Source organism: Nicotiana attenuata, chromosome 2, assembly GCF_001879085.1.
Source record: "Nicotiana attenuata strain UT chromosome 2, NIATTr2, whole genome shotgun sequence".
In the NCBI taxonomy this organism is placed as follows: domain Eukaryota; kingdom Viridiplantae; phylum Streptophyta; class Magnoliopsida; order Solanales; family Solanaceae; genus Nicotiana; species Nicotiana attenuata.
Window position 1 is genome coordinate 32,886,073 of NC_031990.1, and position 26,391 is coordinate 32,912,463.

The 26,391-nt window shown below is 35.5% G+C and overlaps 4 protein-coding genes across 6 annotated transcripts; 1 reads left to right on the top strand and 3 right to left on the bottom strand.

Annotated features, from left to right (window-relative positions):
• LOC109206776 lies at positions 3,853-6,370 on the top strand. Its single transcript, XM_019369640.1, has 3 exons — positions 3,853-4,013; positions 4,131-5,848; positions 6,001-6,370. The coding sequence occupies exons 2-3, from the start codon at positions 4,903-4,905 to the stop codon at positions 6,042-6,044; spliced, it is 990 nt and encodes a 329-aa protein (XP_019225185.1). The 5' UTR covers positions 3,853-4,013; positions 4,131-4,902; the 3' UTR covers positions 6,045-6,370.
• LOC109206783 (type IV inositol polyphosphate 5-phosphatase 7-like) lies at positions 8,004-11,738 on the bottom strand. Of its 3 annotated transcripts, none has more exons than XM_019369654.1 (7): positions 11,176-11,738; positions 10,989-11,076; positions 10,786-10,896; positions 10,095-10,703; positions 9,515-9,778; positions 9,086-9,272; positions 8,004-8,976 (listed from the first exon to the last, which is right to left on the bottom strand). In XM_019369654.1, the coding sequence occupies exons 1-7, from the start codon at positions 11,273-11,275 to the stop codon at positions 8,920-8,922; spliced, it is 1,416 nt and encodes a 471-aa protein (XP_019225199.1). In that variant the 5' UTR covers positions 11,276-11,738; the 3' UTR covers positions 8,004-8,919. The 3 variants fall into 3 exon arrangements, with proteins under 3 accessions (XP_019225199.1, XP_019225205.1, XP_019225195.1); XM_019369660.1 differs by having other exon boundaries at positions 8,004-8,972; positions 10,989-11,100; XM_019369650.1 differs by having other exon boundaries at positions 10,989-11,100.
• LOC109222910 lies at positions 17,071-18,535 on the bottom strand. Its single transcript, XM_019387201.1, has 2 exons — positions 18,224-18,535; positions 17,071-17,516 (listed from the first exon to the last, which is right to left on the bottom strand). The coding sequence occupies exons 1-2, from the start codon at positions 18,491-18,493 to the stop codon at positions 17,193-17,195; spliced, it is 594 nt and encodes a 197-aa protein (XP_019242746.1). The 5' UTR covers positions 18,494-18,535; the 3' UTR covers positions 17,071-17,192.
• On the bottom strand, positions 21,529-25,247 carry LOC109206804. Its single transcript, XM_019369670.1, has 4 exons — positions 25,098-25,247; positions 24,792-24,986; positions 22,318-23,757; positions 21,529-21,774 (listed from the first exon to the last, which is right to left on the bottom strand). The coding sequence occupies exons 2-4, from the start codon at positions 24,963-24,965 to the stop codon at positions 21,742-21,744; spliced, it is 1,647 nt and encodes a 548-aa protein (XP_019225215.1). The 5' UTR covers positions 24,966-24,986; positions 25,098-25,247; the 3' UTR covers positions 21,529-21,741.

The following is a 26,391-nucleotide window of genomic DNA, read 5'->3' on the forward strand; positions in this document are numbered from 1 at the left end:
TCTAGTTTCTCTCAGCATACTGCGTTGCATCCACTCAGGCTCGTGGTTGCTCATAATCAGAACCTTGCATGGGGCAGGCAGAGGTGCAGATCGAGTTACTCAGGGAGGGGGACAATCCCGTTTATTTGCGACACTGATCGTCAGAGTGCAGAGGCATCTGCAGAAGTTATTACAGAGGTTACTTTTAGTCTGCTCACATAATGCTTATGCCATAAATGGTCATCAGGTTCAACGTTTTCATATGTGACTCCATACGTTGCAATTAACCTCGGACTAGAACCTGAACAACTTAGTGATCCATTCTTAGTATCTACTCCAGTTGGCGAGTTAGTAAGAGTCACAAGAGTCTATAGAGGTCGTATTGTTTCAATCAAGGTCACAACACCGAGGCCGATCTCATAGAATTAGAAATGGTGGATTTCGGTGTGATCATGAGTATGATTGGTTGTCTTCCTGCTATGCCATGTTAGATTGCCGTTGCCAAAGATATATCAGGGTTCCAATTTCCAAATGAAAGAAATCTTAGAGTGCGAAGGGTAGATTCAGCATCGCTTGTAGGTAAGTTTATTTTTACATTAAGGCACGATCAGTAAGGGGTGTTCTCGCGCTTATTTGGCTTCAATCATCTAATCCAGAATCAGAAACCACCAGCTCTTCAAGTCTGTGGCCAATTGTTAGAGAATTTCCAAAAAATTTTCCAGATGGACCTTCTCCGGACTTCCTCCTGAAAAGAATCATAGACTTTGGCATTGATCTCATACCCAGGCCTCATCCCATATCTATACCTCTCTTATAGGTTGGCTCCAGCAGAACTTAATAAGAGTTGATAGAGAACAGTTTGAAAGACCTACTTGACTAAGGGCTTCATTCAGGCCGAGTGGTTTCACCGTGGTGGGTGCCCCGGTCTTGTTTGAAAGAAAGAAAGATGGTTTTCTCAGAATGTGCGTCGACTATCGGCAGTTGAATAAATTACCATTTAAGAACAAAGTACCCACTACCAAGAATTGATGATTTATTTGATCAACTTCAGGTGCAAAGTACTTTTTCAAAATAGACTTGAGGTCGGGGATACCATTTAACCTCCTGTTTATAGTATGACGCGCTTCATACTCATAAACAAGACTCTACTAACACGGCTTTATAGACCCCTAGGACTCCATAAACCAGAGGCTCTGATACCAAGTTTGTCATGACCCATTTTCTGAACAAGCCAGGACCGGCACTCGATCACTAAACATGACCAAACGAACCGTCTCTGCTTATCAAATCTATTATAACTCCAAACTTTATATGCAACAAGGCAATACTCTAACCAAATACTTTGATTAATTTAAATATATAAATAAATCAACTCCAAAACTTTATTTGTAGTAACTACTGAATTACTGCTAAGTTATTATCAAAATCATCTGAATCTTAACCCAACGACTATGTCTATGAAGCCTATACTGATAAACTGACGCACTGCTCAGGACATGAGATTTCCTGGCCAATTCTCTAAGTAAACAAAGAAATAACTAAATAAAGATGACTCTAAGGAATACTCCACGAACAAAAGCAGAGCTCACCAATAGCACTGGAAGGGAAGGAAGTCCTAACACGTAGCCTGCTCGCCTACAAAATCGGTTCCTACGTTGTACCGCAGACCAACGTAGGTTCTCAAAAGAGAACGTCAGTACCATCCATTGTACTCAGTGAGTCTCAACAACAGGGGGAAAAACTTTAATAACATATACATTACGAGAAAAGGTTCTAAATGCATGTAAAACATAAAGCTTATAAGAATGATTCTAAAATAATTGCATAATAGCAGTTTATGAATATTTTAAAAGAAATTCTTTTCTTTTTCTTTCTTATAAAAAAAATACTTCACTTTATACTTTGGGAGTTCCAACTATCCTGACTTAATTCTATCTCACTCACCGTGTGATCGGCACGGGTTCGATCCCAATCGGATCGAATAGGCCCAATCCACAAGGTGCCACTCGCTTCATGGTTCTCAGCGCTCATGTATCATACCTTAACATGGCTAAATAAATTCTCAGCAACGAGACCCTCGGCTCGTGTGCTCCCTACTTTGGCACAAGTAGTTTCAGGAAGTCAACGCCTTGGTCAGGACCCTCGGCCGGGACGATGACCCCTTCTCAGAATAAAGGATACTCCCAAAAATCTTTTCTTTCTAAAACTTCTTGTAACTTTTCAAGTCTAAATCTTTTATTTATAGAACATCATGTACATGCTCATGCTGGTATCCTCAAATGTAAAGCATGACATACGAATGAAATAAACATGTAAAAGTATTTCTAAAGATTCTTGCTTCTTCATAAATTTTCAACATGAAAATAGCATATAAGAATAACATAAAAATCTGAAAATTTATGTACATATATCATAATAAATCATCTAAACTTTTGCTAGAACAATTCTAAGTTAATAGATACTCACTCGCTCCAATTAATTAAATATAAACTCTTTTAAGCAATTCATCAAACACCTTGTATGCGTGCTTTTGTGAGTTAAACCACTTTAGTAAAGGGTTATATCAACTCACCTCAAAACTTCTCAAGCCAATACGTAGGCCCCAGTCCAATTGACACCAGTCAAACAATTGATTTTACAACAATCAGTGCATTTTAATCAATTTTAAAGTTTCACACCTAAACATGGAATTTACTGTTAATATAGAGGAAGAAGGGAATTAACTATTCAATTCTTACCTATTACCACGGTAGGATAATTAACAATAGGGAATTTTATATACCTGAGTTCAAGGATTAGTGGTTTGTAAAAAACCCTAGGATTTTATATATATTTTTTTTCTATAGGCAAGAAGAAAAAAAATTAATTCTATAGTTAACGTGTCTCGAAACTTTTATAAATTTGAGGAGTGTTGTGTAATACTTCATGTTCTATCCAAAATTTTGTTCTATCCAACTTTTCTTCTCCAAGAGAACAAAGAGGCAGAAACTCAGGCAATGAGTCTTAAGTTTGCACTACCACACACAAACTTCAGACAAAACAAAATAAGTCTGAAGTCTACACTATCGAACACAACCCTATAAATCTGAAGTTTGCACTATAACATACAAAACTTCAGGTAAAATACGTCTGAAGTTTGCACTATTGCACACAAACTTTAGATAAAACAAAATAAGTCTGAAGTTTGTACTATTGCATCTAAACTTCAGACAAAGTAAGTTTTTCCTAACTTATGGCTTATGCTTAAAAGCCACTTAGAATAAGCCCAACCAAATAGGAACAAAATTTGTCTGAAGTCGCAAAAGTTGGAAAACTCATTAACTGACGCAACATATATGAAAGAAGCCTGATTCACCTTTCGTTATATTAAATTGGGTACAATTTAATTTTTTTTTTCAAAAGTAGGTTCAGGTTAAATAGCTGGTTGCAAATAGAAATAGGGTATGGGGTGAAACTTCCACATCACGAGATCAATGCAGGGCCATTGTCAGCTTGTTTGGATGGTTGTTACGTATCGTTTCATAATGTATCGTATCGTACTGTATTGTATTGTATTGTACTGTATAGTTTGATAAATACAATGTTTGTATAGATTGTGCCGTTTGCCGTCGTTTCATGATATCACGCAAATTATGATACAAGGTAAAATTATTATATAAAAAGGTAGGGTAAATGATAAAATAAAATTATTGAATAATAATGAAGGGTAAGATTGAGAAAAAGACAAGGTAACGACGCGAACTCACCAAATTTGCCCATTTCGTCGTTATGTAACGACGGATTTAACGATACGATACAATAAAATTTAACTAACAATCAAAATAAAAATTATATTTAAAGAAACAATATCATACAATACAATGGTAACAACCATCCAAACAAGCTGTAAAAGTAACATACTATATTACAGTTTAGAGTTCGAAATTTCGAAACAGCTTCTCAAAGAAGGAAGAGATGGCGGGAAGTGATTCTTAGAAGCAATTCCTAACTCTAAATTCTAATCCGCGACTTTGCATCTGAAAAATCTGAAGGAGGTTTGTTTTGCTCCCTCATTTCCTCCAATAGAACTCGTGTTAAATTCTTCAATTGATAATTCAACGAATTTTGAAAACTGAAATTGATTTTGTAATCTAATATCTCGAAATTTTCAGAGCGAAGAATAATAAATCTGAAGAAATGAAGTCAAAAGCTTCAATTGGATCTTGAAATTGCAAATGCTGAGTTTGAAGAGGCAAAATATCAGAAGGAGTTTGCTGAGCAAGAGCTCAAAAGCTACGAGGTTGAATTAGCCAGGAATGAATTTGCTATTCAAGCCCTAGAGGTTTTCAATTTCACTCGTATTTGAATTCGCTGATATTTACTGGTTAACTTTTTAAGCTAATAAAAAACATATTTAATTAGCTGAATGTTGTATGGGTTCGAATTTGGTCAATCACGTCTCAATGGTAGCAGGACCAACCATTAGGTATCAACGTGTCGGTATAGGGGGAAGAGGCGACCCAGGAAGGAAAGGAGAGACGTCCTCGCGTCGTCGTCGGTTCCGTTATAAAATATACTTTTCCTTTTGTCGTTCCTGTAATGAGTAAAGGATCCTCCATTATCCAGGTCTTGTAATTGTGGGATCCTTTTAGAGAAACAAGAAATACAAATCCTCTCTCTTTTTCTCTCTATTCTTTATCTTTCTACTTATCTATCTCTTCTACTGTGGCAAGTCCATCCTCCTAAAAACTATGTTAGGGTTTATTATTTTCGACTACCATTTACCCCTTCATCTTTTTGATTGATTTGCTTAAAAATAGTTAACATCTTTTGAGTCAAACAATTTGGCGCCGTCTGTGGGGATTTCCATAGTCAAAATCATAGTTCTCATCTAGGATATCAAAAGCAACGATCACTATTCTTCATACCCCATAAGAACCAACAATGGCGGAAAAAGAAGCAAGGTTGAAAATGATAGCAGATGTCTCAAACAACCTCTTAGGCTCTCTCGACGAAGCCAATAAGGAAGATACCGAGAATATAACACCAAGCGGTACACCGGAGGGGGAAATCTCACCCTCTTCGCACGTGGATATGACAGTCTTGCGTGAGAGAGGAGTTTCCACGTCTACGGCGAAAGAAACACCACCAGCAATCAAAAAGCTGCTAGAGGAATGGTTGACGAGCGCCCTAAGCAACATGCTCGAGAAACCCCCTCAGGGAAATGCCGAAGATTCACCAACGGCGGAAATCGCAATCATCACAGGCGAGCCGGGCCCTACACGAACGAGCAACACCCGCACTGTCATCGACGCAGGTGGTGATGCACTCGCAACTATCCTAAAGAAAATGGAAGAAATGGAAAATGAGAACAAAGTGCTTCTTGATCAAATGAAAGAGCACCAGGAAAGGGTCGACAAAATACCTGGCGCCCCCAAGCTGCTACCAAAACGCGATGTGGGAAGGTTTGTCGAGCAACCGTACAGTGAGGAGGCTGCTCCTTACACCATCCCTAAAACCTTCAAAATGCCACCATACTTGAAAATATACGATGGGACCACGGATCCAAAAGATCATCTAATCCATTACGTCACCGCGGTAAAAGGCAATGACCTGTCAAAAGAACAAGTGCCATCCGTACTGATGAAAAAGTTCGGTGAGACTTTGACAGGAGGGGCATTAACATGGTATTCACAGTTACCAGCACGGTCGATATCGACGTTCGAGGAAATGACAGATAAATTTGCCACCGCTCATGCAGGAGCAAAGAAGGCTGAAGCTAGGTCAACGACATCTTCGCCATCGGGCAAACAGCGGACGAGGGACTCCGAGACTTCCTGGTCGATTGATGATATTCTGAACGTGAAAAGAACAAAGAGGCAGAAACTCGGTAATGACATGCTTCCTTCAGTTAACCTCTCAACTCTCTTTGTTCTATTACAATCACTTTGGCTAAGTAGAAACTGCATCTTTAAGACTTTAACTACATTTAGAATGTCTTTGCAATTGTCTTTCTTATTGTATCTATCACTTCTTATGCAGAGATGGCTTCATTGAGAAAATGCGTGAACTCAATGCACAGATAAGGTACTGTTTGTTGAAGTAAGTTATCGGTAGTTTTCACTTCTATTAACACGGATGTCATCTTATTTTAGTTTTTATGTGATTCCATTATGTGGCATATGATTTTTTCCCCTGCAAATATTAGGAGTTAATTTTTGTGTGTCCTTAATAAGCAGTAATGTTTTACTATTGAAATGGCAGTATGAAGTCTGGCTAATTAGGTACTACCAGTAGTTTTTTTTTTTAAAATTAAATTGCAGATAAGGTTTATAGCTCTTATACTGTAGTTTTTTCAAGGGGAGCCTTGGCGTAACCGGTAAAGTTGCTGTCATGTGATTAGGAGGTCACAGGTTCGAGCCGTGGAAACATCATCTTGCAGAAATGCAGGGTAAGGCTGCATATAATAGACCCTTGTGGTTCGGCCCTTCCCCGGACCCCGCGCATAGCGGGAGCTTAGTGCATCGGGCTGCCCTTTCATACTCTAGTTTTTTCCAACATAGGCCAGCTCAGTGCAGGCTCGGAGATAAAACAGTCTCTAGTCAATCCAGGCTGATGTTAGAAGAGCTAACTCTTACTTGGCTGCTGCTAATATTTTAGGATCTAATTCATTTATACATGCCATGGCCTAAGTAGTACAACGAACTTGGCATTGCTTTAATGGCTGAATCAGTTTGTAGTACTTGAAGTTTGAAGATGATCAATGTATATTGTTGTTTAGACATGCTTACAATCTTTGGGTATGTCATGATTACTAGCAAAACGTAATTATGCTTGGGGGGTGATCATAATTTGTGGCTTCTTTTTAAATGAGAAAGACGAACACTTTGGCCTTCTGAATTAGAATCTACAGTCATACAATGATTATGTGGTTTTTGTTTTGCATTTCAAGATTAATTTGGTGATATTGTATAGTAACAGAAACAAAGAATTTTTTATTAAGCTGCCAGTCCTCTAGCCTATATCATATTTCTTGTTCAGTTCTGGCTCAGAAGTATGCAAATAATATGAATTGAACGTGATCCAGCGGTGTTATCACTGGAACCAGTACATATTCCCTCCATTGGCACTCATGCACATTAGTTGTTCAACCGGCAAAGTGTAGACATGGAGATGCAGAGCAAATATTCTCCACTGTTGTGATAGTAATTTAAAACTCCGAGTTTCTAATTTGGCAGAAAACCTGTTAATTGATGCCAGTCTTGTTAGTATACTTCTTTTCTTGAGGGAACTGGATATCTCAAATTTAGTTATCAAAGTGACACATTAGCTCGAGCACAGAAGATTTAGTGGCCAGATATAAATATATCTGTTTTGCTCTAACTCCATAGCTTATTTCATTTGAATTTTGTGACTTCACCATGTTGAGATTTAGCTGACCTGCTATTAAATGGCTGAGCTTTCTTCTACTAAAGTGGAAGAAGGAAATTCCATGAGACAATAGTCTCCACATTCCAAAATGATAATTGCGGCGAGCCAGCATCAAAGCCTGGTGTGTTTAACGCACACAGATAAGCGCTCTTCTTTTTTCGATGTGTTGGTGAGTTTCTTCTATTATAAGGATGTTCAAATTTAAAGATTTCAAAAATTCTATTGTTGTTTTTCTATACGATAGCTTTTTCAAGGGGATCAAGAATTTTTATAGCTTCACTAGCAGGTTCTGCAAAAACCAAAGCAGAAGATGCTGAAGCTGTCAAAACTGACCTCCAGAATAAGCTGGCTCAGATAGTTCCAGATCACTAAGGAAGAAGAGGAATACCAAGTTGAACTGAATATTCATAGGCAGGCAACTTATTACGTTTTTGTTAAGCCTAACTGCTCTCATTTCCTTTTTTCTGTTGCTGTATTGTCTGGTTATTAGTATTAGGAGAACTTAACATGTTGAGCTGTGTGGAGTTTTTCAGCTTGAAGAGGAGTTGAGTGTTTCGGAGAGGAAAGCATCACTGATAGAGAGCATCACAAAAGAACATATGGAAATGCAGGAGTTAGCCAGATATCCTTAAATCGTTATTGTTTGGACTCCTTTACTCATAGCTAATTATTTACTAGTTCACCTCATTAGTGGAAGAGAATGAATTTGCAGTGGATCTCAAATTTTCATGAGACGTTCCACGTTTGCTGTTGCAGTCTAGTAATCTCCTATTGTATTACTGAGAAACTCTTTCAGACTTTCACACCTCAAAATGTCAAAATGACGCCTATGGAATGAGCACCCATGCTTTAGATTTGTCAACTTTTTTTGTGTCCTTGACTGGAAGCAAGCAGCCTTCTGAATCAGAAAACACATGTGCTTCCCTTAGTGATGAGCTACAGAGGTCGGTATCTCCCAGTTGTCATAGGGACAATGCAGAGGCATTAGGTGAAATTCTTCAAGCAGGTGATGAATATTAGCTTCTTGTAAGTAGTCCCTGACATTAAGCTGATGATAGTCAAAAGCAGGACCCTGAGGTGCTTACGTTTCTGCTCTTATGTCTTCCACTGGCTTGGCTAAGCTTTGTTCTACTATAGATAGGTCTAGCTTGCAAAATTGACACTCCTACTTTTCTACTCATTTCCCCAATACTTCCCAAAGAACAAATTTAATGAAAACTGTAAAATAAAACACTGTTACCATGAGGATAGTTGTATTTCTGCTCTTTCAGCAATCTTTTGCATTGGTAAAGAAGAAAGTTAAATGTACTTGCCTCTAATATCCTAATAAAATGGTTGTCACCGCACATGCTCTACCTCCCATTATTGTGGTATTATGGGGGTTTGAAAGTGAATCCACCAGAATGCTTTTTTGAAGGATTGGAAGCGATTGTCGTAAGAATATGAATTGTTTTGTTCAGCTGAATAGGAAGTCATCTATTGGATTTTCTGTTTGCACATATGTTGCTGATCCTTATATATCCCTCACAATCAATGATAAGACTGGAGATCTAGCATCTCATTTACCCTTGCCTTGTACCTGGCTACCTGCCAACATGTGCTCAACTTTAGGACTTTGTAAATTGACATTTAAAAAATCATCCATAATCAGCTAAAGAGCTAAGAAACTACAGTGAACAATGAGTCAGATACTTACAGCTTTACTAGGAATTGTGGAGGGGACTGATGGAGGAAATGAAACCAGACCTGAACGGGCACACTTTTGATCTTCAACATGTATAGAGAATAAAGCAGAGACGGGCCGATGGTCAGAGAACTTGCTTTCACTGCGGAAATAGGAAAGCTGTTTAACTCCCTTACCATACCATAGGATCCTATCGCACCTGCCATCAACAATCCAAATGTCACGACAGTAAGTATGAGCACATAATGACTAGCAATGCTCAGTACTTGGTCAGATTCCTATAGAGTCTTTCTTTTGTTTAATTTGTACCTTCAGTTTGGACTAAGGGATTAGACCTGAGGTTTTTCAATTTTCTGGGGATAGCAACGAGTGCCTTTTCCCGAGGGGTGGGAGTGTTTAACTGTCAAAAGTACTAGGCAAAAATGTCATGTAATGATGTACCATGCTGGAGTTCTTTGCTTCTCCCCAGCTCTGCTTGGAAGTCCACCAGAATAACGATTGCAATTGTAAGAAGAATATTTGTATGTTGGTGCAAATTCTATATTTCCCTCTTTCCAACCCTGAAACACTCCACCTTCTTCTAATTCCTTCCGCAACTGGTCAAACTCTTGCAGGGCACTCCAATTTTGCTGCTTTATAAATTCCCTTGCTAAGTTGTCTTCCAAGTATAATCTGTAGTTGAGATCTCCAAACCAAAATATCTGGCTGTTCTACAAGAAAATACATCTTGTCATCTTAGGAGAAAACATGTCATCCTTTTGTTATGCAGTGGAGTTTTAGTAATTATAAAAGATCTGCTTAGCCTCTCAGTTCTATATCTTTACTTTGAATCCAATTACTTTCTGGCTCTTTATTTTTATTGCTATGATCATTCTTGTAGTTTGATTCCGAAAGGAAATCCCTCTGCCTATGCTTTTATATTGAACATACTATGTTGAATCTATGTCACAATGGTGTTGACTAATACATTCATGTTAGGACAACTCTTGTAATTAGTTGTGTATGAGAAAGACTGACTTACTCATGTCCTAAGATGGTGAGTGGAAGATTTTTATGTCGGTCTTCAGGCAGCCGAGAGAAAGATGTTCTCCTAAAAATTTCCGAGACTTGATGGTTCCTTTTCCCTTCATCACCTTTCTTTTCTCCTGAAGCTAAGTGAGCTGCCACAAAACAAAAACTAGTTCCTCCTATGGACATGCTCACAGAGACTGATCCTTTGTTTCCCAAATAGCCCATAATGCCACAGGCTACTGAAGAGACTTTCACCTCCGAGACACGATATTTCTTTAGCAATGCCCTTCTCATCCACACACTAATGAAGACACCAACCATCTTCTTGCTCGCCATCAATTTGTACCTACCAACACGGTCTGAAAGCTCAATTTTGGTTCTAGTCTGACCTCTTGCTGTACTTGATATTTCGTAGTCACTCCTTAGTCTCCTATCCGATTCAGCAGCTCCATCATATTGATAATTATCATTCGTGACTGGAATTATCATGGGTGTCAACCAGGCACCTCCATACTTGCTATTTAGAGTTTTACCGATGAGCGAGTTCCAGTTAGTAGCTTCTGTTGGATCTTCTGCTCCGATTACTGTTTTAGTCTTTAGAGGTACTATTTCCTGAAAGCTGCTAGAGGAAAAGCTTTCTTAAATGACCAATTCTTTAGTGTGATGAGTAAAGAATGTTGTATTTTGAATTTTATACATACCCAAGAACGTAAATATCAGCTGGTTCTTTCAGATGGAGCCACTCAATCAAATCTAGAGCTAGACTTCCCACTGGAGATCTTCCTGCAACATTCCATGTACCAACAAAGATTCTACAGAGCAAATATCGAATTATTTCCCCAAAAATGTATTATCCTGTTAAGCTTTAAAGTCTATAACTTGATATACAAGCCGAAATGCTCACCTCAATTCATTGTTTCTAATGCATGGTTCCATGTCCAGTGACCTACCAAAAAAACCATCCATGCACTCATCATCTTGTTCGTCGTTATCTGTTGAAACCAGCCAAAAGAAATCTGAATACATAAAATGAATTAAACGAATAACGTCAAGGCAAGACTCGATCAAGATTACCAAGAAATGAAATAGACCTGAAATTTCGCTTAAATGGGATGCATCAGCTTTGCTTCGTCTTTTGATAAACCACAACCGAATTGCTTTTCGTCTTGATTTTCGTTGCCTGTTTCCCATGATTTGAAATAAAGTCCATTCCTCAAACTGAAAGAGATGACATCTCTTTCTTGTCAAGTTGGATAGCTGAAGAATATACACATGGCTGGCTTTTAGGCTATGGGTAAAGCTATTATTGTATTGGTCGCCTTGATAGAAGAAAATGTCATGGACTGGACGAAAAAGACAGCCCTAAGAAGGTCGAATACCACCTAATTTAAGCGATAACACCAAGAGTTGAAGAGAAAGAACGAAATGTCAAAGGTGGTTGAATTGCACATTTGAGAAGCTTCTCTAATAGTCTAATTTATTTTCACTGAGTAGTTCAACCAGGAAGAAATTAGAACAGAATATAGGCCGCACAAGGTTCTATCAGTTTTACGATTATGTTGTACTTTTACAAGAAGTTCATTTAAGTCTCGTGTGCAACTTTTTAGCTGTGACTACAAGTTATCATACCACATGGCCAGATCAAACTGTCTAAGACGTGCATTTGTTAATTACTATCAATCAAGCACGATAACTAACTAAACTAAGCCTTTTTTACAACCGTATATATCTGCATTATTTGCGTGAGCTGACTTATCGTCTCCCAAGCCTCGAATTCATCACTAGGGTGGCAAACGGTCGGATCAGGTCGGATATAAACGGGTCGAAAATAGGTAATACAAAAATAGATAAATTATCCGACCCGATCTATATTTAATACGATAAAAAATAGGTTAACCAGCAGATAATATGATATCCATATTATCCTTTGCTTTTTTAATATGGTCACTTGTGGGAGGATGCCTAGTCTCTTAAACTTGAGGAATCCCCAATTTAAGGCTTTACAAATATAAAAGCTAAACTCATTAATTATCCATTTGTTATCAATTTTCTAAGTGAATAATATAGTTCTTATCCATATTTGATCCGTTTCTAAAAAGTTCATTATCCAGCCCATTTTTTAATGAATAATATAGGTGGATAACTGCTTTCTTTTAACCATTTTGCCACCACTATTAATCACGTAATAAGATAATTTTTCATTATATTCCCTTTACAAAAATTTCAGCTGCCAATTTTGCAACTGTCAAGCTTCACTACCAAAAACATGGATAGGTGAAGTATAGCAAAGATGCTGCAGTACCCTCTATGGTTGAACAATTTTAAATATATTTATATTTATATTAAGTTTGTACCTGCTACAACAAACTAGTAAGTGGCATATTAGTGTTCGATGTTTATTGATCTAAAATCTTAGAATCATCTCTGACCATTTGGCTCGTACTGTCATGAGTAGTAAGTCGGATTATCAGTAATTAAGCTGTAAGTATTGTTTAATTTATCGCGTGGCCTCCATCATTAAAGCATAAGATGTGAATTATTATTGAGAGAAGGTCGTGAAACGACCTATTACTTCAAGGTAGTAACTATCATAATAAATATTTCTTGTCCAAGTTGAACCATCTACCAGGTGTATGGTGACAGATTCTTCATTCTTGGCGTGGAGTTTTCAAAACTTGTTTTTTTATACTAGTATGATTGATGGCATTTTTTTAGTCTTTCTTCTTTCTTGGAGTTTTCAAAAGTTATTTTTTATACTATTAGATGCAATATCTTAATATTCAGATATACATTTAGATTCATACATCTTAATCTTATAAAAATAAATGAGGGTGAAATATTGAGATGACCTTAGGGTCAGGGACATTAACTAGTAAAGTGGTCCACGGATCGGAGAAGTAGAGTATCTGGATTGCTTAAAAGAAATGTATGATTAATATTTAACGACGATGGATTTCGACGTCCGACACATCAATAGCAGTAGCTTTCTCGGGTTGTGACATTCTACCAAAATTAATTACTATAACTTTGATGGGATTGAAGCCGGCCATTACGGAAACGTATAAGCCTTTCTTCATAGTGAGATCTTCTTCACATATAAAAATAAAATTGGAGAATGGAGAGTAAATAACATTCAAAGTTTGTACTTGACTTGCTCCTTTTTTTTAAAGTTAGCTAAGAGAATGTCGTGCAAGCAAGCTAAGTAGAATTAATTAGAATAAAAATAGTGCAAATTGATCAGTTTAAGAATAAAGCAAGAAGGTCGTGAGGTAATGTGATTTTTCGTCTTAAGCTTATTCCTTTTGAACTATGTGCAAATGGAAAGCGGGGCCTGCCACCATTAAAATACAACAAAAATAATACTATACCCCTACTTTGTGGGGGCAAGTACACATATAGTTATTCTTAGGGATGCTATTTAGAGATTACCCAATATTTATTTTGTACTGAAATTTTAAACTAAAAATCTTAATTTATGACAATTCAAATATTTTTGTCCTAAAAATTTGAACTGAAAAACTGAAGTTTAGGACGTGCTGAGTAATTCTTAAATAGTATCCCTTTAGAGTGGCTACCTGGTACCATTTATGTAGAGATATTATTTCCGGTAGATCTTCAGCTCATAAGAATGACTTTGTACTCGTAACATTGCTCTTCGAACTATGGCAATTTTGCAACTGCAATTTCTCGAAGAAAAAAATCACATTGTTCATCCCAAAAAAGCTGCCAAAATAGTCAACTCATCTACCCCTCTTGCTTTTCCTTTCAAAAAACACTTGGAGACGTGAAATTAATAAGTATTTGTTGCTCATCCCTCTCTTTTAGAAATGTCAGTCAAGCCACATCCCCCTTTATTCCCTTGAGAGTTTTTTATTGTTAGTTTAACTCAAGTGGAACAAGAAGAAAAGAATTTGCAATATTTATTTATCAAGTAGTAATAGAAGATACCCTGGTTGATGATTTCTGGGCTAACTAGAATGAGATGTTCATGTTGGTAGGTCAGAATTTAGGACATATGCTTGGTTGGCAGATATCTAGCTGTAGGGACGGACTGGCTCTTTGGGCTGAATTCGTAGCATGAAATTTGCATTATCTATTTGTGGCCCTTCACCAAATCAACACAAGCTATGTTAATAATGTAGAGATCCCCTGTCAGAATATAGACGCAGAAGAAAAAAGACCAATTGATCATTGATCAAAGGTATCCATTGATTTTTTTGAATTACATTTGTTATTCAGAATTCACTGGCCCGACTAATCTAGATTTGCGTACAATAAGACTCATTAAAGGAGAAAATGCTCCTTATCAGGGTTTCTTCATTTCCAAGGCTCAAAATATCTGGTTAAGGATAAAAAAATCACATTCATCCCACTACACCCATCGGTAATAAGTTATTCATTGTTGATGGTCTTCGAGGCTCCCCAAGTGTATATCGTACTTAATGCTCTTATTTCTTTTTTATTAAATAGTACTCCCTCCATTCCAGTTGATGTGGTAGCATTTTTTCTTATCCATTCCACTAAAACTAAGAGATTTTTAAATTGAAAATATTTTAACTTAAACTATCAGTTTTAACTTTAATGATAATCTTTTATAGCCACATAAAAATTAATATTATTTTTAATAAGTAAGTTTTAAAATTTTGTATTTCTTTCAAACTCCATCGTCAATCAAACTTTGCTAAATAATTTGACACAGATGCATTACTAATTATTAAATTAAATAACCATGTGAAATCCGTTGACTACGCCTTACCCGCGATGTCCTTTTAACTTTGTTTTTCCCCAAATTATATGGAGTAATTTTTCCTCAATTTTCACGTTATAGCTACTCTTTGTACCATCTACTCTAGAATATTTTTTCAGGTTAAGGCCACTTGCACGGGTGGAGTTAGAAGCCCGAATATAAGTTCGGCTTTACTCAGTAACTTTTGTTCAAAGAGTGTATTTGTATAAAGAAAATTCATTATATATATATATATATATATATATATATATATATATAACTCAATTATTAACACTTAAAATTATTGTTCTAAAATTAGAACCTATAAAGTAAAATCTTAGCTCTTCATCTGCTTGTAGTTGCTTTCAACCTTTAATGCCAAACCATTTTGGTCCATAGAGAAATTACACTCTCCTCCTGACAAATCAAATGACAAAGTGATGGAAGAGGGTCAGTAACACTTAAAACTTTAAGGCCCAATAGAAATTTCTGTAGAATAGGTACACTACAATTTTGGGCCCAACGGGCTAAACCCTAAAGTTATGCAGACCCACATGAGTAAAGTGATTAGTGATCGTTGAGGGAAATTCAGAAATAGCTTGATTTACAATTACTATTTGAAAATTTACACAGCTTCAAAAGTAATTGAAATTTAGGTACCTTTTCATGTAAAAATAAGATTTAAACCAAAATACCCTAACAATTTCGGAAAAATTTCAGTATAATATACTGGAGTACTAATTTTTTACATATGAAATTCCAGCATAATGTGTTAGAATTTCATAATATGATGGAGTTCCAACATAATATGCTGGACGTTTATATGCAGGTACTCCATAATCCAGCATATTATGCTAGAACATTCTGTGTTTCAACTAGGGTATTTTGTTCAGATTTTATCTCCGCATAAAATAATGGTTATTTTTCAGTGACTTAACAAATATTGACTATTTTTCAATTACCGATTCGAAACTAACTAGCACATACTATTTTCATGGTATCGTTAAAGTCTTTCACACAAAGGTCTAACTCTTATACATTGATAATTTAAAAATAATAGTTAATCAAGTATTTTAGAGAAAAGAATATACGTAGCACTACGCGTGCTCTTCTAATTGCAGACTAGAATGTGCTAGTATGATAGCTGCGAAGATTATGTAATATTAATTTTACCTTCACGCTTACTGGCAATACTCACTTGAAACAAAAAGGTCTGCTGAAACATGTAAAGTAAAAAGACACTGTTCCTTTTAAAGTTATCTAAATATCATTGCTATTTTATCTTACTTGAGTTCAAATTTTGAAAAGATGATAACAAATATTTACCCGCATTCAATGTTTATATTAATATACAAATAGGGGGCGTGGAGATATTACGTACGAAGCTTTACTCTTAGGCGGTTTCAATATTTATATTACACTTAACTTTATTAGTTAAAAATAAAAGTGAAAATTCATGTCACTTTTGCATTCATTTGTTTGTTTGGATGCGAATAAGTTTTTAAAGAATATTTACTCTTGCATTTGAATAGAAAATGCTTCATTGTGAGAAACATCAGTTTTTGTTCTTTGCTCACAATTCTAGATTGTACCTGAAATATATTGTGAGGATACACAGACCTTCAAAATTGTGACAATTGGAACAACAAGAGAAACCCTTTAGTTGTTACTTTTTTATTTTGGTCCAAAATAAGTGCCTATTTATATAATCAAGAAAAAATTCAATTTGTTTTTATAAAATTACTCTTATGTACATGTTCCTAGAAAATTTTCATACTCCTCACATTAAATATTTAATTAAGGATAGTTTAGTCATACTAGGTATTTTTGTATAGTATTTAATATTTTCTTAATGAGCGTGACAAAAGCAAATTGGTCACTTATTGTGGACTGGAGGGATTACTAAATAATGCTCCCTCCGGTCCACAATAAGTGACCAATTTACTTTGGACACACCCATTAAGGAAATACTAAATTCTAGACGAAAATAGTTAGTGTGACTAAACTACCCTTCATTAAATGAAGCACCATAGTTATAGTAGCACTTACTTCTCTTTTTCTCTTTTCAGATGTGATGAGTAAATGACTTTTGAGTGATACGTACACAAGGGTAATTTTGAAAAAACAAATTGAATTGTTTCTTGATTATATAAATGGACACTTATTTTGGACCAAAATAAAAAAATAAATTGATTAGTTATTTATTGTGGGCCGGAGGGAGTAGTTGAAGAAAATAAAATGGTATGTGTAACTTGTAAACTAAAGATCAAGATAGGTCTTCTATTCAGAAAAAAAAAAATGTTTAGCATTACAAAGAGTAAATAAAATGCTATTTTGAATGTGAAGAACCACCTTGATCACCAACAAGACTAGTTGGCCTAATTAATAAATGGTGGTAAAATTTTTGTCACCTCCTTTGAGTGTAATTGGAGTTCGAATTCTGCAGCTTTTGCTATAACTATAAGCCTTTGCATCAGATATTAAATGTTGTCTGAACATTGCTATAAATGCCTCTGCTCTCTCATTTAATTCCTCCATTGAAATTTGCTGAGTTTCATCTATAGATTCATCTAATTGGTCTTCTTTGTTTTCCCTCTTGTCTATTACTATTGTATAATCCTCTTTGACTTCCTTTGTTACTTCTTCAAATACTTCATCTACTAAAGGCACCACCAAACGTTTCTTGCATTCTTCCACCCTCTTCTTCTGTTGAAGACATAATAAATGTAAATAAATAAAATTTGCAAAATCATGTGTTGCTTTGCTGCTAAAAAAGAATCAGACTCGCAGAGGAACATGTTGAAGACATAATAAATAAATAAAATAAAGTGTGCTCTTAAAATATATGTTGTTTCAACTTTTCGAAAATAATGTCACATCCTATCAGATCCTCCAAAAATACACTATTTTTTAAGGATCCGACACGCGCACAAACTGCATTTTTAAGAGTTCGAGCAACATAGCTTAAAACAGTTCAAGCGTTTAAGCTAGTGTTTGAACATAAATTTAGCTGAAACTTTGAAAAAAATAAGTTTTTGAAGATGAGATGAAAAATAGTGTTTGAAAGTTCAAATTGTAACAGCCTAGCACATTAGTGATATTGTCCGCTTTGGGACTAGTCCCGCACGGCTTTAAAATGTGTCACTATGATCTAAAATCTGTTTAGATATATACCCAGCATGTAGTTGGGCATGCATTTTATTTCAAAAGAATTTGAAGTTTTATGAGTAAAAAAAACTTCAAAAAAAAATACACTAGAGTCGTTTTGGGATTTGAAGATTTTATTTTGAAATCTGCCAAAAAATGGTTAAAATCTATAAATATTTGAAAATAAATTTTAAAAAAAGAGCTTTCAAATTTTCTGGCCAAACTGGAACTAAATGTAATGGTCACATAATTCAACATGTTCTCACCTCAATCTTGGATTGTTCAGTAGTGTCACTGATGCATTCTGGGCTGGTTTCTTCAACTATTGGAGTAATTGGTGTACTTCTAGATGTGAAAAGAATAGCTAAAAGCAAGAGATTAAGAGCAAGAAATGCAATTACTCGCCACTGCTCTACAAAGGAAACTAACATAGCACGTTCCAAACATGCCATTAAAGCAGCTACTCCAGCAGCAAACCATACTGCCTGTAATTTATCTTGTTTCTTTCTATCCTCCATTCCTACAACCATCACCATTGCTATTTTCTTAACACAATGTTACAAAGAGAATGGGGTAAAAGGGATTTTTATAGAGAGGGTAGAAGGGAAAAATAAGGCATGAGTTTGGTGTATATTTACGTGAAATGCCATAGTTTTTAATCATCAAGTGATGTGACAAGAGAGAATGTCTTTTGAGGGACAAGAAAACATTCTCATAAACTATCACAGAAACCTCTGCACTCTGCTTGCTGTATCTTATCATTTGCTTCTACTGATTTATTCTATCTTTACTTAATTGTTTGTTACTGTTTGGCTTTTTCAATTTCAGGCGTGCACCGGCTTTTTTACCATTAACATGATACCAAAAAGTAATTTAAACTTAAGGATAATATTACTATGTGTCTATGCAAGTGATTGGATCAACTTCTTTAATAAACTAATGCTTTAGAATATTCTCATCTTATACCAATCACCACCTTGAAATTTGAAATCCTGCTTCTCTACAATAGTTTTTCCTTCTTTTTTTTCCCCCACATAATTTGTTATAAAAGGACACTTTTGTTGATGCATTAATTCAATATTTCTCTCTAACTCTGAATTAGTTTGAGGCCTCTGCCCCTTTTTGAATATGTATTATTGCGCCCTTATCTTTAGAGGGTGAGATTGGCGGCGTTTCTTTTATAGTACATTTAACTCTTGTAAAATCTTTCATCTGTCCGAGCATCCAATACTTAAAGTAAGTGAGTTTTAAATTGATAAGTAGCATAGGTATTAAAGGTGAAATGGTGACTATTGGTCATGATAATTCGAACATTAATATCCATATTCAACAGGCAATGCATTACAGTATTAGGCATATGAGGCTGAGGGCATGCTAAGTGGGCGTTTGGACATACGAATAGGAAAATTCCAAAACAGGGTGAAAACTTTTTTTTTTTTTAAGTGAAAATGGAATTTGAAATTTAGAGTTGCGTTTGGATATGAATATAGTTTTGGGTCGTTTTTGAAGTTTTGTGAGTGAAAATTTTGAAAAACTGCTTTTTAGAGTTTTTTAAATTTTCGAAAATTTTCAAAATGCTTCTTCAAATGAAAATTAGAAATTTTATGAACAAACACTGATTTCGAAAAAAAGTGAATTTTTTTTTAAAAAAAGAGAAAAATTTCATACGTCCAAATGGGCTCTAACAACTGAATGAATATGAATTTGTGGTGGCAAAATAGTTAAAAGAAAATAGTTATCCATCCATATTATCTATTCAAAAATAGGTTGGATGAACAACTTTTTAAAACGGGTCAAATATGGATAAGAACCATATTATCTACTTAGAAAATGGATAACTAATGGATAACCAATATATAACTAATGGGTTTAACTTTTACACTTGTAAAGCCTCAAATTGAGGGTTTCTTAAGTTGTAGACTAGGAATTCTCTCAAAGTGATCATATTCAAGAAGCCGTGGATAATATGGATATCCACATTATTCGCTGGTTAACCTATTTTTTTATCCGTATTAAATATGTGTCGGGTCGCATAATTTATTCATTTTGCCATTACCCGTTTTCAACCCGCCCATATATGACCCAACCCGCCCGTTTGGCATCCCTAAGTAGGATTAAAGGGCGTCGGCTTAGCGGTCAATGAAGTGTGTTGAGAACCATAAGGTTTTAAGTTTAAATTTTAGCGGAAGTAAAAATATTAGGAGATAACAAATACCTCGTGGAATTAATCGAAATGTGCGCAAGTTGATCCTGAAACGGCAGGTGGTTAAAAAATAACTGAATGAATAGGGAATCCTATGTGATAAGAGAAGTGGATGGAATGTGTCAACAGTACATGGGAGAGCTTAAAGGCACGCCAACGTCCTTTGATGTTTTCCATTAACACAATATGACCCCACTTGTGTCCGATATGTGCACATCATCACTATTACTATCCAAACATATTTTTGTTGGTTCAGGTCAACCATGTCCCTCAAACACCGAATGAGTAAAATCCTACTAAGTACTACTTTGTTCAGCTACTATTACTTGAATTTCTTCTACTTTGTTGCAACATAGAAACAAGACATCATATTGTGGCCACAGGCCATTGGAAGGAGAAGAATGAAAGAAACGATTATCACTATCCATGAGCCCACAAAATAGCAAGTTCAGAACAATCCAGCAGAAAAAAGAGGATGAGTAGGACAAAGTTTACATTTGATGTTTACTTGAACAGTTTCAAGCTATGTTTTGAATAACTTGTTGCATTTTGAGCCTGGGAAATAAGAACCATTTTGTTCGGGAGCACTTTATTCCTTTAGTGGACCTTCCACACAAAATAATCAAATCAATTGTGTTAGTGAATGTTGGACTCCGAGAGGTTAAACAAGAAAAAATAACTTGTTCTTGTTGCCATAAACTCACATTGCTTTGCAAAAAAGATGAAAAGATGTCCAAACTGGCTGGTGAATTACCATTTAAATAACACACGAACAATCATACATCAATATGATTTTAAGTTGAATATTATCAGCGGCTGGGACTTGTCCTAATCAATTGTAGTTCTTTTGTGTTTTAGCTCTTCTTGTATTATGTTGTGAATTTTATTTATCAAATGTTTGCGTTATATTCGAAAAGAGACATGTTATTTACGAGTAGCCCTGTCTTGTAAATGTTTGCTTATTGTTGGGTGTTTTTAGTGAAAAGTTACCCAACAAGGTAAATAGAAGTAGAAAATGTTCCTTAAATAGGGCTTTTTTCTTCTGGCATTTGGTCACGGTCAAGGTAGTAGACAGTGGGCGTCTCATGCAAATGAGTCACAGACTTGACCTTTTCTTCCTTAATGTAAATTCTTTTTTATTATTTGAGCTTCTTCCACACACAACGCCTAGAGGAAGAAATCTTTCTACAGAAACTGCTCGAGAATATGTGAGATCATGTTTCTGGAAAGCTACCAAGCTAAGATCAGGTTCACCACTTTGCTTGTGCCAAAAGCAGTTTGTCATGGATAGTTTTTGCCTAAAGATAAACTGGCTTATACACCTTCAGTAGGTTGAAACCCATTGTGCTGTTTCCTCAAGATAAAGAATAAAAGAATAGATAATGACACTCAAAAAACAGCTCAACTATGATAATGCCTGGATAATTACACGATGATCCCGCCAAAGATGGAAAAGAACAGCGCATCTACTATATATTAAGCCATTGATGCGGTATCAGGAAATTGAATAAATATGCGACTACATTGCCCAAAAGCCTTATAAATTTATGGTCTTCAACACCCATAGGGACTGCAAAACTACTACCACCAGCTTCTTCCTGACAGAGAGACAAGCTGCAAGATTGGAGGAAAACAATATTTCCAGAAATTTCAGACATCTAGAAAAGCTATTATAAGAAATAAAAGGATCAATGTATATTTATATATATGAATCCAATCGAGTAGATGCGGATAAAAGCTGAAACACCAATTTATAAAATGGTTTCACTAGCTTCTATTGTAGCTTAGAAGATTTCCACCTAGAACTCTGATTCTATTTCAATTAATTGGTCCTCTATTTAAGAAACAAAGAACTTGTCTTGAGAATTGCAAGTATGCAACAGCATTAAACTAGATGATCTCAGTTCCTAAGTAGCATTATTTGAAAATAAATGGTAACATTTAATTAAGACAATACTACTTCCAAAAGACCTTTTTGTCTGAATCATATGCCTCTGTTAACTTACTCATAGAAGACTTCCAGATACTGGGGTATAGAGATATCAACTTTTCAAAGATGTGTCATCAGGACACAGCATAAAACAATAAGCACAATTCAAAATGTCACAGAGCAAATAATATGGACTCCTGAAATTATTGAGATTTACTACTACTAACCTGACGAGCAACCTGCACCAACTGTTTACTTCTTAAAGGCGAATCCTTCAACGGTTTTGAATCCTTCAATCTTGGATCAGTGTTTTCTATCTCTGCAGACCTTTTCTTCATTGAGCTTACTGGAGAAGGGTTCTCATTTGGATTCAACAAGGAATCCTTCTTACGCTTTCTGCTGAATGTAAACCTGAGAGGTGTCTTGTTGTTACCTTGAACAGGTGATTCCTTACTTCCTTCAGATGCTTTGTCATCTCCAAAGATAGATTCAACTGGTAACATGGTCACGTCAAGCAGTGATTTATCATCACCCTCCTCTACAATCACCGAGACATCTATCAACTCTTTGTCGTCGTTTGAATCTGCACTTGCAGACTCTCTACATATCTTGTTATCTGTTAGAAAACCTGCACCCTCTTCAATATCGCCTTCATTTGTTAATTTAGTGGATTTCATGGTGCATTCAACTGCATTACACTTGCTATGAGAAAAAGATGGACACTGCTGACCAGGTCTGGTCAGGTGATTAGAGTGGGAGCTATGTGACAATGATGCAGGAAAACTGTTGTCCAAGTATTTGACGCGTCTTTTCCTAATACTTCTACGAGCAACAGCAATGGTTAGATCCTTGTTTCGTGGCTCTCTTTTACCCAACAAGAAAGAACTTCCTGCTGCGTTTTCTCTCTCAGTATTAGTGGAAGGACTATCAGGACTGTCATAATAAGCGCCTGCATGCAAGTATCTTGCAGAACGAGAAATTGTTGTCAATGGTCGTTGTGATAACATGAGCTTATTACAACGAACCTTGCAAGAGCTATTTTTGGTTTTGCCATATTGAGCTTTTCTTCGTCTTTTTCCTCGGAATGTATAGGGCCGCTGCTTAGAGGAAAGGCCTTTAAGTGGTTTTTCACCAACTAAATTCTCTATTTTCTTAGCTTTAGTCACTGGCACATTGTGTGCTCCAGCATCTCGTCCACTTGGTTCAGTAACCTGTGTAACTTCAATGGGAAAACTTGGATCATCTCCAGAATGCAATCTCTCATCTGCTAAGCTCATCTCTATTGAACAATATCCATTTTGATAAATCTCAGGCTCATTGCTTTTCACAATCTCTGCAGCCAAAATATGATTGTCTGTTGAGTAATTGCACAATGCTATGTCTGACATGAGTGCTGATTTGCAGACATTGGATCCCAATTCAGTAGGGAAATTTAATGACTCAAAATTATTTAGCTTTGACTGAATACTCTTGCGACACACCAAATCTTCTTTTACATGTGGTCTCAAGTAATGGAGATGCTTATTCTTCTCCTCATTCAACTGCTCCCGCACATTGTATAATTCTGCTCTAAGATCTATTATCATCCCTTCCGCTTCATTAAGCTGAGCTTCTAATTCATCAATTCTTCTTTGCTTATTTTGGGACAATCTTTCAGCTTCAGTTGTCTGCAATAAAGGTAAGGCAGACCACTTGAAACTGTGAGATACAGGAATCAACATCCTGCTAGGATATACTATTTATGTCTTTCTAGTGAAATCACTTCAAAGTATATAGAAAACCAATAACAGACAAGTACATAGTACAGTTGTTTCACCAAATGTCTCAGCTTTTAAATCCTCATGCACGCATTTAGATTCAAAAAAGAAAAATCTGGTGCCGTGCTAATTAAGTCTCCAAGTTTTTGAAGGGAAGAAGCAATATCCAGCTACATTACCAGCACCAGCATAATTTTAATAGTGACCTCTGTGGTACTTTAACTCCATTGATGTTAGACAACGGAGAACATTTGTACAATAAGTAAGCTTTAAATTCTTTTGCCGTTGGACTCACTGAAGTCATTATAAATTTTTCTTCCAGTTCCCTCAGGTTTTTCCTTCTAAACACGCCTGGTTGTCTTGCAACTTCAAGTTACTAATACTCTCGTTTTTTTTTTTTTTTTTTTTTTTTGTGGTTAACATTGCTGGTATAGCACTCAATCTGTTATGAGTTCTATTCAGTATAATGCTACATTTTCAACAAAATTGAGAAGTCACCATTAGTCATATCTTTAGGGAGTGCTATATAATCGAGAAAGCCTATCAATCATATAGCTTGTAGAAGGATATATGACAAAACACATTAAAATAACTGCAACAGTGTATTGGTTGAAATAACAGACATGTGAGGACGAACATAATCAAATAATTGTTATGTTTATCGACTGAGCCTTTGTTAAAGTGTCCTACGCAAAACAAAACCAAAGGAAAAAACAAGAGATGGAGAAAAATATAGCATTACTCTCCTAAACTCTAAAGACAGATAAATCTAATGGAGCACTCATTATACTATACTAAGAATAAGATTATTCAATGTATAATTGCTTCAAAAACAAAAGTTAAATTCGGTATAAATGAAGAGACATGATAAGTCGTCAAACCAAACAATTCAATCAATCAAACAAGTAAGCAACTTAAGTAGAATATTCACAATTTGGAACTACCTTAGCATCAATCATCGATTTCAAACGAAGAAGCATTCGAAGGGCTTCCTCTTTAGTGGAATGCAAATCCTGCTGAAATTTAAGGGCTTTTTGCTCTGAGACCATGACCCGCGCTGCCGCCTCCTTTGCCATATTCAGAATTATCTCCGCATATGCTTTCTTCAGAGCCTCCATTTTCTACTACCCAAACAAACACTGATCCAACAAATACTTAGTTAAAATAATTTAATACAAATATTTATTTATACTAAATAGAATTCATCAATTCAATGTCACAAATAAAAAGGGGATCGAATAGTATTCTACCTTACTGATTTAAAATGTTAAATCTGCTTCTATAGCTCATCCATGGCCGTAATAATTTGAACAGAATTTACCCTTTTTTTGTGAAGAGAATCGCCGCTTTCAGTTCACACTTTTGAGGTGTTTTTCAGTTGCTAGTTTGGGTAAGTTAAAAAGCGCGCATAAAATTGAGAAGGTAGGCCCCACGAAGGGCGAAATGCTTTTGAAAATTTTCAAAATTTGAATTATAAGTTTATAACCCTCAATTCCTCGTCCTCAACTCAACATCCAAACATCGGAACATCTTTGAATTTTTTTTGTTTGAGTTAAAATTACATCTAGTGATGGTATAAAACAAATTTACATAATTAAATTATTTATTAAGTAATTATAGATAAAAATTACAATCTATTAAAAATGATAATTAATTTATCAGTATATAAAACATTTTTTTATGGAATATCTTTAATTAATCTTATTCTCAAGCGTTTGATGTTTTCGGACAAAGCAGTAATAGGAGTAACTATTTTTGTTTTGTATAAGTGTCTATTTTTCTCAAAAAATCAAAAGATAGTCAAAACATTAAACTTCCTGGACTTAAAATAAGTGTTTTTAAGTTTTTGAAATACTTTAAATTGATATCTAATAATAATCAACAAGATTATTTTTGACTAAATATTATTCATTATAACTCTTCAAATTATTCTTTTATCTTTCCTCATAACGTTTAGATCAGTTATTGGAGCGAAAATAGATTTGGAAAAAATATAAGTAAAAATGGCGTGTGGTAGCTACTATTGAAGGTGATATTTATCTTTTATCCAGCAATTCTAATATGGAGCAAAAATAGCCACTACTGTATTAAAATTAATATGAAAAGACATTTTTACCCTTTCTTCTATTGCTTTTCTTCTCAAACCCTCGCTTCTCTCTGAACTCAGAACTCCGGTTGAGATGGCTTCGTCGTCGGCAACAAAATTCGAAAGCTTTTCTCAAAGTTGAAATTCTCAGTTCTCAAGACAAGAAAAAACACTTTTCTCTTCTTTTTTGTTGTTGATAATTAGTTGTGCTCTTGAACTCAAACTTTGTTGTATTGATTATCTTCAAGCTATTGTTTATATAAGCAAAATTCAGAGCTTGTGTGCGCATACACATAATTGTATTGGTGTCGAATTTTAATTAACAGGGCACATTCTGTCATGTCCTTGATGAGAAGATTAGTTTTATACGGGTACTAGAAAAAAAAAGTTTTTGGATGGGGTTGTCTTTTTTTTGTTGTTGTTGCTTTTAAAAGATAAATCCCTAGGTACTACTGCTC